This window comes from Pelophylax lessonae, assembly GCF_965119305.1.
Source record: "Pelophylax lessonae genome assembly, chromosome: 7".
NCBI lineage: Eukaryota > Metazoa > Chordata > Amphibia > Anura > Ranidae > Pelophylax > Pelophylax lessonae.
The window spans coordinates 145,650,835-145,669,936 of NC_138774.1; the positions used below are offsets into that span (position 1 = coordinate 145,650,835).

Below are 19,102 nucleotides of genomic sequence, written 5' to 3' on the forward strand. Positions count from 1 at the left end.
AAAAGTTTTGGACCCCCCCGTAAGACCGAAGATGTTCTGGGACAACTCTACAGGCTTCTTTGCATGCAGGAGGTGCAAGTCCTGCAAACAGGTTAATACCCATCTAAGAAACTTTACAAGTTTCTCTTCTCCATCAAATGGACTTACCTTTGTAATCAAAGATTTAATTACCTGCAGCAGTACACACGTTGTGTACTGCATACAATGCCCATGCAACTTACTGTACATCGGAAGGACAAAACGTGCATTATCGGTTAGAATATCGGAGCACATTGCTAATATAAAAAATGGCTTCAAAGATCATAATCTATCTTTACACTTTCGTAATGTGCATAATAAGGATCCAACCATGCTAAAGTTTTGGGGTGTGGAGAAAGTGGATCCAGTGTGGAGGGGATCCAACATGGTCCGTGAAATATCGAAACGCGAGACAAATCGGATCTACCAGACTGACTCTCTGCACCCTAAGGGACTCAATGTTGACCTAGACATCAACTGCTTTATTAGCAACTATTGATGTTTGGGGACAACATATCCATCTATTTGGAACAGTGGAAACACATGACATGGGTTAACGTAAGGTCTCTTTTTGTATATTTATATTAACTAACACCTTACTAGTGCTTTGTTAACTACCTTCTATTGCTGGCAGTGTATGAGATCACCATAGAATTAGGAGCCTCACTCTTGGTTTGTTATGTTATATCCGCATTTAATTTTTAATTCTGATTTATTTTATTTTTTAGATAAATGTGACAATTGTGTCATTTAGCCCTATTAGTTGGAGATTTTACATTTCTTGTATTAGGAATGTGAATTTTACCTTATCTATTTTATTTTTTACTATTGACTCATTTTCATGAGATTGTTAATGAGCTGCATATGTTTGCTTTTAATGATGACATATATTTTATGTTAGGTGAATGGCATTCAGTGAAATTTATTTATGCATTCATGTTTTAAAAAATAGTATCTTAGGCTAAAGATTCTGGAGTTCCTGTGATTTGGCTTAAGGATGCGGCTAGATGACAACTCCCGCATGTGGAGATGTGGTAAGCATCGTGCCTATGCGATGTGAGACATGATTTATCAGCGCAGGGAGATCTCTTCCTGTAGTACTGTCATCGAAGCCGACCGGATGTTTACATCAATGACGCACTTCCGGCATACCGCGAGTCCCGCGCCGTGACGCTGGGCGGAGCGAATATGCACGCCGGAAGTGGTCACTACCGGAAATACGCATTGTATCTTCACTTCCGGGTGACGCTGGATTTGGCGCGAGTGCGCATGTGCCGGCGCCATTATAAATAGCCTACGACCGCGCCGCGCACACGGGCTCTCTGTTGAAGTCGGAGGACGAAACGCGTCAGAGCCGATGTGCACGGTCGCATAGGACACCTACACAGACGCCGGAGCTCTTTCCAGATCCCATAAGTTTTGGTACAGAGTGATCCAGCGGATCTTATACTTCCACTCAATGCCTTCACTATATGCTTCCTCCTGTAAGTAGACATCCTGAGGGGAGAGGGGCTACATTGTGTTGTTTGCTGTGTTTTAATAAACGTCATTGGCGGAATTACACTATTGTTGCCCCACTCTGTTCACTTACATGGTCTGTTGGAAATGGAGGAGATTGTGTGGATAATAGAGGAAAATTGGGTCCAGTGTCCAATGCTGTAGCCCAGTGGTGGAATATTTTGAAGGATCTTGATTCACTATCATCTGGTGAGTTTTAAGAATAGGGGGGGTGCACAAAGTGGTGGTGGAAATCTGGTGCTACGGTCAGGACCCCTCACACCCTTCCTGTTATAAAGGATTGTGTTTAACCGACCTACCACAGGACCTGGAAATACCCATCTGAAATTTGAAGGACTTTTGAATATATTCTTCAGTCCGTTTGTATAGCGCTGCTAGTGTTTGAATATATTACTTTTCCATTTAATATTATCGGACACTTTTTGTTGTTGATCATTACCTTTATAGCAGCTGCTTTGACGTCAAGTCTATATTATTGATTTTATTCTTGTGCCATCTTATTTGTTTAAGCGCAGGGTGAGTGTATTTATGAGATTGGTATCTTTACATATTTATCACTCCTTATTGTTTAATGCAAAATGTTATGTTTGGGGTAAAAGCAACACAGCTCATCACCCTGAACACACCATCCCCACTGTCAAACATGGTGGTGGCAGCATCATGGTTTGGGCCTGCTTTTCTTCAGCAGGGACAGGGAAGATGGTTAAAATTGATGGGAAGATGGATGGAGCCAAATACAGGACCATTCTGGAAGAAAACCGGATGGAGTCTGCAAAAGACCTGAGACTGGGACGGAGATTTGTCTTCCAACAAGACAATGATCCAAAACATAAAGCAAAATCTACAATGGAATGGTTCACAAATAAACATATCCAGGTGTTAGAATGGCCAAGTCAAAGTTCAGACCTGAATCCAATCGAGAATCTGTGGAAAGAACTGAAAACTGCTGTTCACAAACGCTCTCCATCCAACCTCACTGAGCTCGAGCTGTTTTGCAAGGAGGAATGGGCAAAAATTTCAGTCTCTCGATGTGCAAAAATGATACAGACATACCCCAAGCAACTTACAGCTGTAATCGCAGCAAAAGGTGGCGCCACAAAGTATTAACTTAAGGGGGCTGAATAATTTTGCACGCTCAATTTTTCAGTTTTTTATTTGTTAAAAAAGTTTGAAATATCCAATAAATTTCGTTCCACTTCATGATTGTGTCCCACTTGTTGTTTATTCTTCACAAAAAAATTACAGCTTTATATCTTTACGTTTGAAGCCTGAAATGTGGCAAAAGGTCTAAAAGTTCAAAGGGGCCGAATACTTTCGCAAATCACTGTACAGTAACTATCCAATAGGACAGTTACTGCATGCTTAGTTTAGTTAGTTGCTTAGGTAATTCCAGGTGGCAATTTTTTTTTTTTTTTGTCCAGGCAGTGTATATTGCAGCTTACCAATCATTAGATGTAGTGGCTGCATCAGTTTTATTTTTTTAGACTTTTTCCTCTCTGTTTTTACATTGTTATCTGGACATCTTTTGTATTGGGTCAGCCATAGACGGATCGAAATTTGGCCAGTTCAACAGGGACGACTGAATTTCAGTCCATCTACAGCAGGCTGACTGTACAGAAGTCAATCTCTTGATCCAGCATGTCAGTTTTTTTCAATCGATCAGTGCCGTCGGCAATAGCCGGCAACGCTGATCATTGTATTCTGGGGGCAGGGAACTCTCTCCACTGTCAGAATAAAATAGCTTTGCAATTTTTTTCCCCGTTTAACCTGCTGATTTAAAAAAAGGAAAAATGCATAATCTATGGCCTGTCTTAGAGTTTCCTCCACTGTGGATGAAGGAGCACAGTGACAGCTTTGAACAGCTGCATTGTGGGGGGTAAGGAAGTGTTAGATTTCCTAGCAAATTTAGAACCACTAACAACTTGAAGCTGAACTCCAGCTCACACTGCAGTTACAGCCTATGTTTTCCTTTTGAGATAAAGGTTTTACATGAACAAAAAAGCTGATCATTGTAAGCACTCCTGTCAATGGTAAATGGTTTGTCTCAATAATCTTAATTGATATACTTGCAGCAGAGTTTGTTCTGTTGAAAAACTGACTTACTGGCTGAAACACCAGATGAAAATAAAAGAAAGAGCCTAAAAAAAAAGACTAATAAAGCCATCACATCTAAGAATTAGTAAGCTGCAATATAATAAATGTTTCTGGGTTTAATACTACTTCAGGCTCGCATATGACTTAGATTTGTTAGCAATAAGACTTAATAACTTTGTAAAGCAATAGAAACATAGGCCGAATGTTGGGAAACATTGGCCGGTTGAACAAAAACCAGCTGACATTTGGATCGTGTGTATTACAGTAGGTCCGACAGAACCTGACCGTCTCCCGATCAGTGCTCCCAGCCAATGGCCATCCCAGGGGGGGGCAACCCCTGTCAGAACACCACAGCTCAACATGGGAGATCCCTGTACTAATGTCAGACGATTTCAGTTTAGAAACTATTAGTGTGTACCAGGTTTAAGGCAATACGGAGTACCAGTATTCCACCAATATCCCTGTGAGCAAGCGAGGCACATTTTTCTCTTGTATAGATAAACATGCTAGCAAGAAGCTTTTGTGGGAATCTGTTTAGTGTCCACTTGCAGATGCTTGCAGGGTGGTAGCATTTTTTAAAATCCTGTTACAGTAAGCCTGTATTCCATTTATCTAGCAGTAGATCAATATATTCAACTGGACTTTATTTGTAATGGAGAAGACACTAAGCTACACATCCAAATAGCTTCCTCAGTGCTAATGAGTGTTACAACATACCCTAGCTTTTAAAGATAAGGTAACTCAGTCTACTCAACCCATTTTCTACCAGTACCCTTTTTAAAAATATCGCTGGTATTAGTGACTCCTTCGGGCCCCGTGCAGCAGTAGCACTAGATCTCCAGTTGTCAATAACATCTGGTGTCAAGCGCTAAGCCCAGCAGCTGACGTTGTGCTAATTTTTGCCCTTGCCAACACGACTTGATCTTATCTTAATGTTACGCTAATTTACGCAACTCATTTCTCCCCCTGCAGGTTTAGCAATGTAGCGAAGGAGAGAATAAACCTCTCTTAAAGTTAGATACTTACATTCACTTTGAGCTTTATCATTTTGTTACATTGCATAAAAGTCACATTAATGTGATAATCAGCACACTCTGATTCTATTTGGGGGTGAACATATTGGGGTGTGCAAAATGCATCAATGCAGCATAAGGCAGAGAATTATAGGAGAATGCATTTTCTCTATTCCTTTTTTTTTTTTACTAAAAAAATTTCACAATAAAAAATAAAGAAATAAACATATATGTATCCAAGCTTTGGTACTGAAATGGTTAACCTATTCAAGACAGATGTTGATTGTCTAAGAACAAGATGGAAGGTTTGAAAGTTTGTGCATGCACCCTGTTCTAAGTTCCCAATTTAATTAACATGGGGCCATGAAGTCTGGGGCATGCAATAATTGTTCAAGTTATATGGATGAGTGTGTGAATTGCCAAATAGTTGGGATAAATATGTCAAAAAAGTTCCCAACACTGTTTGGTTGCTCACATGCACCCTTAAGGTCCGTACACACTATCAGAAAATGGTACAAAAAAATACCGCTTTCTAAGTGATTGTACAATATTCTGATCGTAAGTACACAGCTTTCATCTGAAATTATCTGAAGGGACAAACACAAATTTTTTTCTCGTACAATACTAGATACAAATACAATACATTACATCACTTCTGAATTTTTATTCATATGTCATATGAGAATTTTCGTACTTTATTAACCTCTTCATTTTCGATATGGAGACTAGCATGCAAAAAAAAAAGACGATCATTTGTCTGATAATCTCATTGTGTGTACTAGGCTTTATACATGAGCAAGTTTGTCCACCTCAAAGCAAGAATATGCTTTTTTGTCTTCTAAAGCATAGTGACCAGTTCAGAAACATATTTATTCCATCAAAGTAATTATGTATTCTTAAAAGCTATACATTTGCTTTTAATGAAAGGCTCACCTTTTTTTCTGCATGTCATCATCGCTGCTGCTGCCAACCTCATCACTGGATGAAGAATAATATGAGGCTTTCAAGTAAGATCTGCTATTGTCTTTTGCTTTTCCTACAAGGTTGGGGCTCTAAAATAGAAAGAAAAAAGTACAGGTAGAAAATACTTGAAGGCTTCTTTTGAAATTAAGTTCCAGTCAATAATAAAGATTCAATGGTCAGTTTATTGGAGATTATCATTGGTTGTTAAAATAGTTGCTATAGCCAGTGCCAAGAACTGTGGAATGTATATCTTCTACCATTTTGTCCACTGTAGTCATTTCAGTCAACATACTAATTAAAGTAAAGGGAGGTAAAGAGGAGATGGGGACAAACTACTATATTCTGCTGTAATCATAACAAAGTGATCATAACTACTGTGGAGAGTCCAGTATAAGATAACCAGCCTGTTGATCTTGCACTGGGAAATGAATAAACAACTTATGGACACATTGGATTCAACCAAATTTTCAGAGTTAAGCAGAGTCAACCCAAAACCACTAGGAAGCTCATCACATGCCAGTTTCTTACACATTCAGGGTCATTTGGTAATGTCTCCGCTTGGAAAGGTCAAGCTCCACAATGAGTCTTTGGATTTCTCAGCAATTTAGCTTTTTCTCTTTGTAATGTTCTGTAAGGACCTATGAAAGGTTTGCAGCTGTCCTATCCAAAACCTTACTGTGGTATAGGGTGATTGAGCTCCTGTGGTAGATGTGTTTTGTAGTGAATCATGTCAGTGCAAACTACAGTTTAAGGAGATAGCAGCCCACTTTTGTTGAACAATCTTAAAGAAAACAGTCTTTCACATTAGAATTTCTCCCATGCAACTTCAGAAAACCTTATCAGCAAAACAGGAAAAAGTGCTAAGCCACCTGGGCTTCGCTTCAGCAGCACCACTTCTCCTCTTACGAGTCCCTCTGACTAAATTGCTCAGCTCTCTTGGCTCACTCAGCCCTGCTTACAGTATTTTGCTGTACAGGCCCATTCCCTGTCATTTAGATAGGGGTTCTCCTGACATTCTGGGCTTTCTCACTCTTCTGAGACTTAGATTCCCCCAGTCCCTTAGACTCTCTCCTAGTTGCCTCAGCTCTCTCATTCTCCCAAACTCTCTCAGTTCTTCCAACTCTTAGTCCAATGGGCATGGAATCTCCCCAACATGGAGTACTGTATCTTCAGTAGAGCACTTTTGTCTCCAGACAGGGTAACACTTCTGTCCTCAAATGGGAGCACACCTTCCTCTTTGCTGGAGCACTGAGCTATGCCAAAGCCTTCATTAAAAGGGTTGTGTGCACCTGGACACACACCTGCTGTTCTTTAACAAGATTTCGACAAAGGATTGGAGACCTCCTCCCTCCCAAAGCACCTTGAAATCTGTAAACTACGGAGCCTAATCCAGGAATACAAAAATTTGGAGAAAACTGTAAAAACAGTTCTCTGGTCATAATCGAAACACAATCCATAATCTAAAATCATGCACTCTGCACTCTGCATACATGCAAACCCGGTGTCCTTTTTACAATAATTTACACAGAGGCACTGCCATACCCACAAAGAAAATAAACTTTTTCTCTTTGTAATGTTTTGTAAAGACCTATAAGAGTTTTTCAGCTGTCCATAGCAAATACTTACTATAATCATCATATATTACAATCCTTTGCTAAGTAGCAGAACTGGGTGCTGAGACATTTTCTTTGTACTACTGTAGTTAACTGCCCTGTCACTCTGTCATTACTTATCCGTGTACAGAATTGATTGGTTATCTGCCACTGCTGTAATAATTAAAGTCACAGTGCAAAGTATAGGAACGTGCATAGTAATGTAAAGTATAGCAGTCTCTGTTGAAATCCCCAAATTATAAAAGAATGTGGCAGGTGACCAAACAAAGTTTCTTGGACTGACACGCCATTTTTTTAAAAATACTTTTTAAAAATATGGACATTTTGATGAATTAAAATACTAAACCAAAATATCCCAAGCTTTTTTTTAATTTAGCTTACCGAAATCTTACGGGAGTCCCGATGCACTTCACTTTCAGCTTTTGCTAACTGCTGGGGATAATTCTGTACAGCATAGTTATCTCTGGGTGACCCTACAACAACACAGCATATACATTAATTTCTTCTGCTTAGAACACGTCAGCAACATACATTATCAAGTCTGGCAATCAACCTCTTTTAAACTTGCAGAACTGTTGAAATACAATGACAATTGGAAGGATATATTATTCGTGCTTTCAGGTGTATTTCATAGTTCAGGCCGATACACTACAATCTACAGGGCTGTTGCCATCCCAATTACCATGATTGTCCCTTCCCACCCAGACATCATTTATGAGAGGTTAGTTACCCATAAATTCTGATGATACGTACCTGAACAAAATGGCCTTTGGTAAACTGAACCAGAATTTTATGTGGATGCCCAGCAATAGTTGCCAAAATAAGAAAACAGTTTTTCAGCTGCTAGGATGAAGTATTTGAATTTTGGCTGTAGAAGGGAGATTGCTGACTGACAGTACTGCTGTGTTTTAATTTTTAGCAAATCTATGAACAGTCTATGATACATTGATTGGTCCTAACATCTTAACCTCAACCTATGTATTGTGCGAACAAGTTCAGAGCCAAGTGTCCTAATTTGATTATTGAAAATTGTTGTGTAAATTTTGTACCCCTTATCTAAAACATTTAGACATTTTTTCATTTTAAAAATGTTAATGCTGAACTAAAGTGTCCTGTACAACACACATGCATCCGGTCTCCTCCATAATTTTAAATCCATACCACTGATTTTCTTTATTATTTAAATGTTTACTCCACCAATGCCACCATTCCCAACTCCTTCCAATTGTTTTGTTGATTCTCTGGGAAAAAAACTTTATTTTTTGTGTAATTGCTTGTTATTCTATACCTGTAGATAGCATGCTGTCCATTTGTTTTCCCAGTCCATATTTTCAGAGACAATGGATGGGCATAATTTAAATAGGCTTCCTTGCCTATGATATCAGTTTTGCAAGACTGGTGGCTGCTATGAAATGTATTCCCCCAGCCACCGGTCTTGTCCCTGCCCTTCTGTAGTTCTTCACAGTGAGTGGTGACACAATTTTGTCCCCTCTTGCTGTAGTGGGCAGACCTGGGAGTCTGAGAATCCCGGTCTTAACCGCCCACTTATGCAACCTCATTGGAATGACAGCACGGGGACTCCTGGTCTGTCCTGCCTCCTATGAGGTCATGGGAGGCGGGAAAGCCCGGGAGTCTCCTTCACTCTCTCAGCTCCACATCCCTGTAATATGCAGGCTATGTAAATGAGCACTAGGCTCAGTGTAAGCGTGCCCTACCTCACAGTCACATGGTTTCATTGTACCCACCCCCATTCACTACAGTTTACCTTGGCATGATGGGAACTGTAGTTTCTAAACACAGTAGTGTGAAAGGGCAGGATCTGATGCAATCCATGGATTTCCAACTCCTCCTAGAGTTGGTAGAAGCTGGCATTTTTTTGAATTACAGTAATTACGTCATGAATATTGTATTATCCTTTTCTCCTAAAATGTAAGTAATATATTTATAAACCTAACTGTTTATTGCCTTATATAGGTAGCTGTGCTAGTATTGATTTTTGCTGGCATCCCAGAGTTCTTCTTTAATGCTATACAATTTTCTGGAAAGGTTACAGTAATCATTAGTATAAGAGGCATTTCACAACTGGAACTATAGATACATTTGAAACATAAAATGGACTGGACTTGACATGTTTAAGAGATCGGGAACCCTTTTTTTCTCATTATAAACGGGCACATAAACATGGACAAATCATAATAAAATAGTCATCAGCCAAAACAAAGACTATACAGTTGCTTAACATTGCTAAATTCTAATATACAGCAGCAAGCTAAATGATCCTATATATCACTACATTCTTTAGTATACTGTATGCAAGTACAACATAGAGTTAAAGTTTTCCTGCAACTTTACTGTAATATCGTTTATGAAAGTAGCAGGCTTAAGAGCAGAAATCCCAGTGGATAAATAATTTCCAGCAGTGCATGCCAGTGGGACAAGTGTGAGTTGGAGAGCACTTTACTGAAATGCTAGCAATGTAACTTTAATAATAAGAAAGAATTATGTTTATATAAAGACAATGAGCAAGTTAAAATGTACGAGTTGTGGGACTTAGCAGAAATCCCCTGGAAGCCTCTCCAATTCAGCACTTTTTCCACTGTAAATCTGTTTATCTCCTTGCAAAGGCAGCAATGGTATGGAGCAAGTTCTATCGATTTGCAAGCATCAATTATTTTTAAACCTTCTCCATTTGCTAGCAATGTACAGTACATTACTTTGTGCTAAATTGCATCTTTTAAGTATTCTAAAGAACAGAAACAAAGTTAAAATTAATCCAATTGTGGCTCATGCTTAAAAGAGCAATAATCTGCTTCTTAGATCTTTTATCTAAAGAAACACAAGCGTAAAGGTGCCCATGCAACATTCTACACTTGAATACGTTGTGTACTTCTGGGCAGCCTATTTTCTTTGGTTTTTACCCTTCCAAGAACTCCACTGATCTTAAGATTCCTTTCATCATATTTATCATATACTCATACTTCTGTACTTTTTTTTAAAAATGCAGATACGTACACTGGTGTCCTTTATTTTTAGTCTTTGAAACTGATGTATTCTATATTTTATTAATAATATTATTAAAATTTTTATTTCAAATACATTCTGAAACAGAGTCCTAGATTATTTTTTTTCTTAGGGGGGGTGTGAGCCTTACATAGTTACATAGTAGTTGAGGTTGAATGAAGACAATAGTCCATCCAGTTCAACCTGTGTAGGTGTGTATGACTCTAATCATCTCTCATACCCCTTAATGTTCTGATCCTTGAGATGTATGTCCAAGAGTCTTTTGAAAGTAGCCATACTTCCCGCAGAAACTACCTCTTGTGGTAGAGAATTCCTCAATCTTGTAGCCCTAACAGTAAAGAACCCCCCACGTTGCCGGAGGTTAAAACGCTTCTCCTCTAATGGCATTGTATGTCCTCGCGTCCTCATGCAATCCTTGCGACTGAATAGCTTTTTTTCTATGCTGAGATCACCATTGAGGTATTTGTAAATTGCTATCATGTCCCCTCTCAGGCGTCTCTTCTCCAGGGAGAATAAATTAAGCGATTGTAGACGCTCTTCATAACTAAGGTTCTCCAATCCCCTAATTAGTTTAGTTGCCCTTCTCTGGACTCTCTCCAGCTCCAACACATCCCTCCTGAGGACTGGCGACCAGAACTGGACAGAATACTCCAGATGCGGTCGGACCAGAGTTTTATAAAGTGGTAGAATTATAGTTTTATCTCTGGAAAACATCCTCTTCTTTATGCATGCTAATATTCTGCCGGCTTTGGCAGCTGCCGCTTGGCATTGCATGCTATTGCCTAGTCTATCCTCTACTAAGACTCCCAGATCTTTCTCCATTTTTGATTCCCCCAAAGGTTCCCCCCCCCCCCAAAGTGTATTGTGCTTTTATGTTTTTAGTCAAAACCCTTACACTTCTCCACATTAAACCTCATTTGCCATGTCGTTGCCCACTGTGTTATTTTGTTCAGGTCATTCTGTAAGATATCTGCCTCATGCTGTGTAGTTATTGCCCTGCCCAACTTTGTGTCATCTGCAAAAACTGATATAGAACTAATGATCACATCCTCAATGCTGTTTATGAATAAATTAAACAAGGTTGGTCCCAGGACTGAGCCTTGGGGGACCCCACTTACCACCCCAGACCAGTCTGAGTATGCGCTATTTATTACCGCCCTTTGGACACGCCCTTTTAGCCAGTTCCGTATCCAAAGCAAACCTTGTGGTTGATGCCTGCAGACCTTAAGACCTTATTTTATAAATTAAGCGCTTGTGGGGAACTGTATCAAATGCCCTAGCGAAATCCAGGTACACCACATCCACTGGTCTCCCCCTATCTAGCTCACAGCTCACCTCCTCATGGAATGTTAACAGATTGGTTTGACAAGAACGCCCATTCGTAAACCCGTACTGATTACTGCTGATGATGTTGTTGTCTTTAGCAAACTCTACGATATAGACCCTTATCATCCCCTCCAGAAGTTTACATACTATCGATGTCAGGCTGACCGGCCTATAATTTCCCGGGACATGCCTCTGAACTTTTTTGAATATCGGTATCATGTTAGCTTTCCTCCAATCACCTGGTACATTTCCTGTCATAATACTGTCAGCAAATATCAGGAACAGTGGTTTAGATATAGTTTTACTCATTTTTTTGAGTACTCTCGGATGTACGCCATCCGGCCTGATGATTTATTTGTGTTAATTTTATCCAGCCTTTCCCTGATTTCACCCTCTGTTAGCCATAGCGGCAAGTCCTGTGAATTACTGCTAACCATACAGTCATGGTCAGTGTACCCCTCCTCGTTTTTATGAGGTGTAACATTTTGATATATAGGTTTTGTGACAGGAAGTCAGGTAAATCTGGGAATGTAGTCACTGAGAGGAGACACATTCCCACCTGCTTTGAAAGTTCACTGATACTATAGGGTGTTGGCTGCAGAGAGAGCCAGCAGGAAGTTGAAAACCATTCAGCTGTTCAGAATGAGGAGATCAGGGACTCTATAATTTGTCCAGAGAAAAATCTATTGAGTGCTGCCTCCTGTCGCCGTGTAGGCTGGGAGAGGAGGACAGACATACGTGTACCTCCCGACGCCGTGTGGGCATGGGAGAAGGACTGCTGCCGCCTGTCGCCGTGTGGGCTGGGAGAGGGGGACAGTCGGATGTGTGCCTCCCGACAAGCTGGTGAGCATGGGAGAAGACCCCCTAAAGCGTTGTGAAGCTAAGGAGGGTAACCACGAGTGAAGACGTCTCAAAGGTGAGAAGACAAAGTGTTCCATGTGAAGAGTGTGAAGAGTAAAGGGACATGTTAAATGAACTGTGTTCAATGTGAAGAATCTGAAGAGTAAAGGATCCTGTTATAAATGAACATGTGCTGTGTGAAAGAAAACAAAGGGACATGTTCAATGGACAATGTTTGTGCTGTGTGAAAAGCAAACAAATGGACATTTGAGTGTCTGCTGTAAGATCAGCAGTGTCGGCCCAACAGTAGGTTGGAAAGACTTCTTAGGTAGGTTCCAGCGTGAGAAGGTAGCCGCCCACAGAGGCAAGGATTTATTTTGTCTTTTATTTTATTTTGGCTGTTTTGATGCTTGCAATTGTGTTAAGTAAATTGCATGAATAAATCAGTCTTGTTTTCAACCTCTAATCGGCTATCTCTCTGTGAAAACGCACCCCCAAAGGGGTCATCCACGCCTACCACCGAGCTAATCCCTCACATATGGTGGAGGTATGCAGTGGGCATAAGCAGAGATCCCTGCAAGGAAGTGCAAATGTTTGATGAACTTTATCTGGTGCATGAGATTGCACAATCTATGTGTGCAGGAGAGAAGATCCTGACAGAAAAAAAAAAAAAAAGTGTTTTAAAGAGACAGCGGTCTCAAAATTATTTGATGAACTTTGTTGTGTCTGGTGCAAGTGACTGCACAAACTGTGTGCGCAGGAAAAGAGATCTTGCAAGAGAGAGAAAAACTACATGTGTTAAAGAGACAGTGGTCTGAAAATTTTTTGCTGGACTGTGAAAAATTTGTGGAGTTATTGAAGATGGGGCGATCCAAACGCCTGAAAAATGCAAAGATAGATGAAATGAGAGACCGGATTCTATGGATGGAGGGGATGTTACCGTCTGAACCAGCCCCATCCATGCCTAAAGAGAGTCTACTAAAGAGGAAGGTTGTTGTCCCTAGCAACACTGATGAAACTGCTATGGAGACGCAGTGTGCTCAGATGAAAAGTAAGCTCAAAATGGAGGAGATGTTGAAACAACTGATTATATCAAATGCAGCTCAACAGCAAGCAAATGCAGCTCAACAGCAGGCAAATGCGGATTTTCAGCGGAGCTTTGCAGCTCAACAAAAGGCTCATCAAGAGAGCATGGCAGGCTGGAAACAGAGACGCCAGCAGCCAATGGAGGCCATCGGTTTGGAAGAAACCGAGTATGTGTGCAGGGCTGAGTTGGATGCCTTGCAACGGAAAATGGAAGAAAAGGAACAAGCCTTGGAATTGCTTAAAATGGAGCATAGAAACTTGCAGGAAATGAATGAACTACTCAAGTCTCATGTGTTACAGTGGGAAGAATCCACTGCTCTTCTTTTGGTCGAGTTGCAAAAATGTCAAGACACTATAAAGGAGAAAGATACCATCCTCATGGAAAAGGAAATTGAAATTCAGACTTTGCAGAAGCAAAGTATGTGTGAAATGTTGGAGTTGCGTAATCAGCTGGAAAAAAGTCTTCAGTGTTTGGAAGTTACAAAAATAGACCTGCAGGAGTCGCAGGAACAGAATGTCGCTCTGAAAACGACATTGTCTCTCAGCGACAACGAGAAAAGTGAAAGAGAGGCTAAATTACTGAGTACTGTGTATGAGCTCACCACTTTGAGCAATGTGGTAGATGAATTACGTGCAGACTGTGAAAGTTGGAAAGGTGAAGCCCAACGTTTCCAGCAGCAGTTAAAGGAGAAAGAAGCCTGTGTGGCAGAATTACATTCTTATTCCCAGAAACTAGCCAATGAGGTGAAGGCTCTTATGCAGGGAAAAGGAGATTGTGAACATAAGAGGGAAAAAGTAGAGGCACGGCTTCTGGAATCGCAAGTCAAGGTGTCAGAAGGTGACCGATTGTGTGCTAAGCTGTTAGAGAAGGCAAACCGACTGCAGGTTGAGTTGGACAATGTTACAAATCAGCTTTCTCAAGCAGACAGCAAATCTAGAGAAATTGCGGAAGATTTTTCTATCTTGGAATCGCAGCTGCAAGACACGCAGGAACTCTTACAGGAAGAGAGGTGTCAAAGGCTGAGTTTTAGCACAAAGCTCAAACAAATGGAAGATGAGAAAAATGGCTTCCTGGAACAATTAAAAGAGGAGGCGGAAGCAAAGAAAAACCTATCAGAGCAAGTCGCAACATTGCAAGCTCAGATAGCGGATATGAAAAAACGCATGGAAGAAAGCGTTGGTTCATTACAGTGTGTTGAAGATGTGAAAAAGAAGTTTGATCAGATGCTTGGTGAAGAGAAGACTGTGTCTGCAAAATATGCAGAAGAACAGCTGCGTACAGAAATGGAAGAATTGGTCAGCTCCAAGGATGATGTTGTGAAAAGAGTTCAGGAGCTAGAAAAGTCTAAGCGAGCCTTAGAACAGCAAGTAGAAGAGATGAAGATTCCGTTGCAGGAACTGGAAGAGGAATTCCAGGCAACAGAGGATCTGTCCCAAAGAGGGGATAGTGTGCCTGATGCAGTTTTTAAAAGGATCAGTGTTTTGGGGTCTGTCCTGAGTGAGCCTCAGAAATGTGATGACATGTGGCTTGAATCACCCCTTTGGAATAAACCGTTCCTTCAAAAACTTCAAGCATTGGAAAATGCATCATTAGAACTTCAGCAAACAAAGGAGCTGAGTAAGAAATGTGGTGATTTCTCAGTTCAGGCTGAAAACCTAGTGGAGAAAACTAAGGCTGTTGGTGAAAACGTGAAGCAAATGAATAAGTGCCTTTCAGGGAGTGTTTCCAAAATGGAACTGGTGAAAGACGGGTGGCAGAAGTTTGATCGTGATCTTGAGATACATTCCATGTGGAATTCAGATAGAGAAAAGGAACTAGGTGACCTTGAGCGGTCAAATAGTTCAGCAGGAAGTGCATTGAAGAAACCTGTAAAAGAATGTGTTGCAGTTCCATGCTTCTTCACTGATGCAGAGAGGAGGTCTATAATGGATACCACCCAGATCGCTGGGTTCAACTGTGTTGTTGCCTTTAACCCCTATGTTGGTGGAAGGAAAGTTGATGATGTTCTGGTTGGCTACTTCTGTGAAGAGTTTGGCAAGAAATATAAACTGAATATCAAATCAAATAGTAGGCCTTTACTGCGACTCGCTCAGGAGGGCGAAAAGTTTAAGAAGTTGATGAGTGCAAATGCTTCCGATCTGCCTATGAATATGAAATGTTTGGTGAATGATATTGATATCTCTGGGAAAAGGAACAGGGGTCACTTTGAAGAAATGTGTGACAGCCTGTTGTCTCAATTGGAAAATCCTCTGCACAGCATCTTAGAGCAAGCAAAGCTCAAGAAGGAAGATCATTCCCTTTTACAACAAAAAGTCAATGATTGTGTACAGATGTATGGAGAGGCAACTCAAGTCACAGAGGGATGTCAAGAGTCCCTACTTGGAACAAAGCTTAGTGAAGCAAAGGTTCTCAAAGTTTTGTGGAAAACATTTATGGATTGCAGAGAGAGGCGTCTTAAGAATGTTGAAGACATTAAGACTAGCCCAATTGAGTTGCCTATGGATCACGGTCCTCCATGGTGGATTGGACAGACGGTTATGAGGGACAAGCTGTCTGACATTTATGAGAAAGCTGTCAATGAAGATGACAGAAACGAGAAGGAGCAAAATGATGCCAAAAATGCAGTTGAAGAATGTGTATATGAGATGAGAGACAAACTGTGTGGCATTTATGAGAAATCTGTCAATGAAGATGACAAAACAGTTTCATCCGGAAGCTTGAGGATAATAGGAGGCTTATCAGTGAGTCAGCAGTGCCTGACACATGCGTGCCTGGAAATATGTGTCCCAACCCTAGGGTTGAAACAAGAGGGGGGGGTATGTGACAGGAAGTCAGGTAAATCTGGGAATGTAGTCACTGAGAGGAGACACATTCCCACCTGCTTTGAAAGTTCACTGATACTATAGGGTGTTGGCTGCAGAGAGAGCCAGCAGGAAGTTGAAAACCATTCAGCTGTTCAGAATGAGGAGATCAGGGACTCTATAATTTGTCCAGAGAAAAATCTATTGAGTGCTGCCTCCTGTCGCCGTGTAGGCTGGGAGAGGAGGACAGACATACGTGTACCTCCCGACGCCGTGTGGGCATGGGAGAAGGACTGCTGCCGCCTGTCGCCGTGTGGGCTGGGAGAGGGGGACAGTCGGATGTGTGCCTCCCGACAAGCTGGTGAGCATGGGAGAAGACCCCCTAAAGCGTTGTGAAGCTAAGGAGGGTAACCACGAGTGAAGACGTCTCAAAGGTGAGAAGACAAAGTGTTCCATGTGAAGAGTGTGAAGAGTAAAGGGACATGTTAAATGAACTGTGTTCAATGTGAAGAATCTGAAGAGTAAAGGATCCTGTTATAAATGAACATGTGCTGTGTGAAAGAAAACAAAGGGACATGTTCAATGGACAATGTTTGTGCTGTGTGAAAAGCAAACAAATGGACATTTGAGTGTCTGCTGTAAGATCAGCAGTGTCGGCCCAACAGTAGGTTGGAAAGACTTCTTAGGTAGGTTCCAGCGTGAGAAGGTAGCCGCCCACAGAGGCAAGGATTTATTTTGTCTTTTATTTTATTTTGGCTGTTTTGATGCTTGCAATTGTGTTAAGTAAATTGCATGAATAAATCAGTCTTGTTTTCAACCTCTAATCGGCTATCTCTCTGTGAAAACGCACCCCCAAAGGGGTCATCCACGCCTACCACCGAGCTAATCCCTCACAGTTTATTGATTTCAAAGAATTTGCATCTGGTATACAGTAGTTACAATAGGCAGATATGTGTTCCTTCACTGTTGAACACACATACTTACTTGTATACTGTGTGATTTGGGGTATTATAGCTCATTGGTAGCGCCAGAGTTTACTCGACTCCAAAAAGTCAGTTTTAGGGCTTTTTCTGTAAACTTTTATTGAAAACAAAGTAAAAGTTCACATTAGCTCTGACTGTTTCTCCTGCAGCTCCCTGCTGCTACATCCTTACCCAGCTTGGGTTTGCTGTTCCTGCTGCTTCAGCTATCCGGTACAGATCTGGTGATGCACCTGCTACACACCTCTGTGACCAATGGAAGATCTTACAGGCTCTCCTACCTCACTGTGCTCTCGCGGCCACCATCACAACACCAGCGACCCTTGAGCTGGGGTTGATGCAAGAGGTCTCCCACTAAATGACAGGCTCCTTCAGGTACGTGACAATATCTATGTGGTTACCCTTGTCAACCAAGCCATCTGAGAAAAACACCACATCCTTTTGTTTACCCTCAATAGTAACATTTCACATTGTATTACACACCCCAATATTGTCAATGTCACCAGGAACTCTTGTCCCCTTGTTTCCGTGGGTGACCGCACTCTCCAATTGGCTGTACCCGTTCCTCTTGAGCCCACCAACTACCAGGAACACTCCACCATGCACCACAGGTCTCACGACTGACCTTGACTCTGTTGCTATGGGCAACACCACTCATCTTCGCAGTCATGGACACAGTTCTCCAGAAATTATTTTTGGGCATACTGTCTCTTTAAGGCTGTGAGACACTACACATATAGAGGAACCACCCTATCTAGATTTCTCAGTGAGGTTGGGCGGATTGAAATAGATATCCCTATGAGTTTGAGTTTTCCTGCTTCTCTAGGTCCTTTATGTCCATAGATAGGAATGATCTATGCTTGGGCAATTTAGCTTGTGCCCCATTGATATCTAAATTCTTTCATGCACCTAGGGGAATTTTAGATCACTTCCCTCTGGTGGTGTGGATAATTGCTAAGCTCCAAACAACTTTTCTGGGCATCCCATAAAAACTGAACGACTTCTGGCTTAACTTATTTGCTTTAAATTATTTGATTAAGAAACAAATTACAGAACACTTTGTAATGGATGCACAATTACAATACCCCTTGCTACGCTGGGAAGCCTTAATGGGTTCCTTAGTGGTCTGTTTAGTTACAAAAGCACCCCACCCAAGATGTTCTCAACCTTATGGCCAATTCCCCTGCAATATGCATAATTTCATAAATTAGCCTTCTATGTTATGCTAACGTTTAATACATTTTACCTGATAAAAAAAAAAAGAAAAGTCTCCATATAGAAAAGCAGTTTTAACGTCTAGGTGTTTCACTTGCATGCCCTTCCCGGCTGCACGGCTGCAACGCTAAGAAGCGCTCTGATTGTGGAGTGTTTTATGACAGAAGCAAATGTTTCATTGTAATCTTCACCGAATTTCTGGGAGTAACCCTTAGCAACTAGTCTGGTTTTGTATTTGTGGATATTTCCTTCTGCGTCTGGCTTTAATTTGAAAGTCCACTTACTTCCTATAGTTTTGCGGCTAGGAGGGAGCTCAGTGAGTGCCCAGGTTTTATTTTCCTGAAGTGACTTTAAATCTGTTTTGGTCTTCCCAGGATGTTGGTTCAAGTACGTTGTGTGTTTTGACAGTGTATAGGCATATTCACTTCACGGCTTTCAGGGATCAGTGTTTCTGGTGATGGGCTCTCATCAAAATAAACACAATGGCTTATTGTCACTTTGTCAGTCTTTGGGGTGTAGGATTCTGTAACCCTTAGTTTTCTCACTGTAGCCTACTAGACTACCCTCTATGGCTCTGTTCTCCAGTTTGGATTGCTTCTCATTTGGCATATGC

The 19,102-nt window shown here is 41.1% G+C and overlaps 1 protein-coding gene across 1 annotated transcript in view; it reads right to left on the minus strand.

Moving 5' to 3' along the window:
- Nucleotides 1-19,102, minus strand: part of NRK (Nik related kinase) — a 489,556-nt gene that overhangs the window by 98,576 nt on the left and 371,878 nt on the right. The window contains exons 20-21 of the mRNA XM_082263406.1: nt 7,601-7,692; nt 5,577-5,695 (exon numbers count right to left, since the gene is read on the minus strand). Of these exons, the coding sequence (XP_082119532.1) occupies nt 5,577-5,695; nt 7,601-7,692 (211 nt within the window). The remainder of the gene's footprint in view (nt 1-5,576; nt 5,696-7,600; nt 7,693-19,102) is intronic.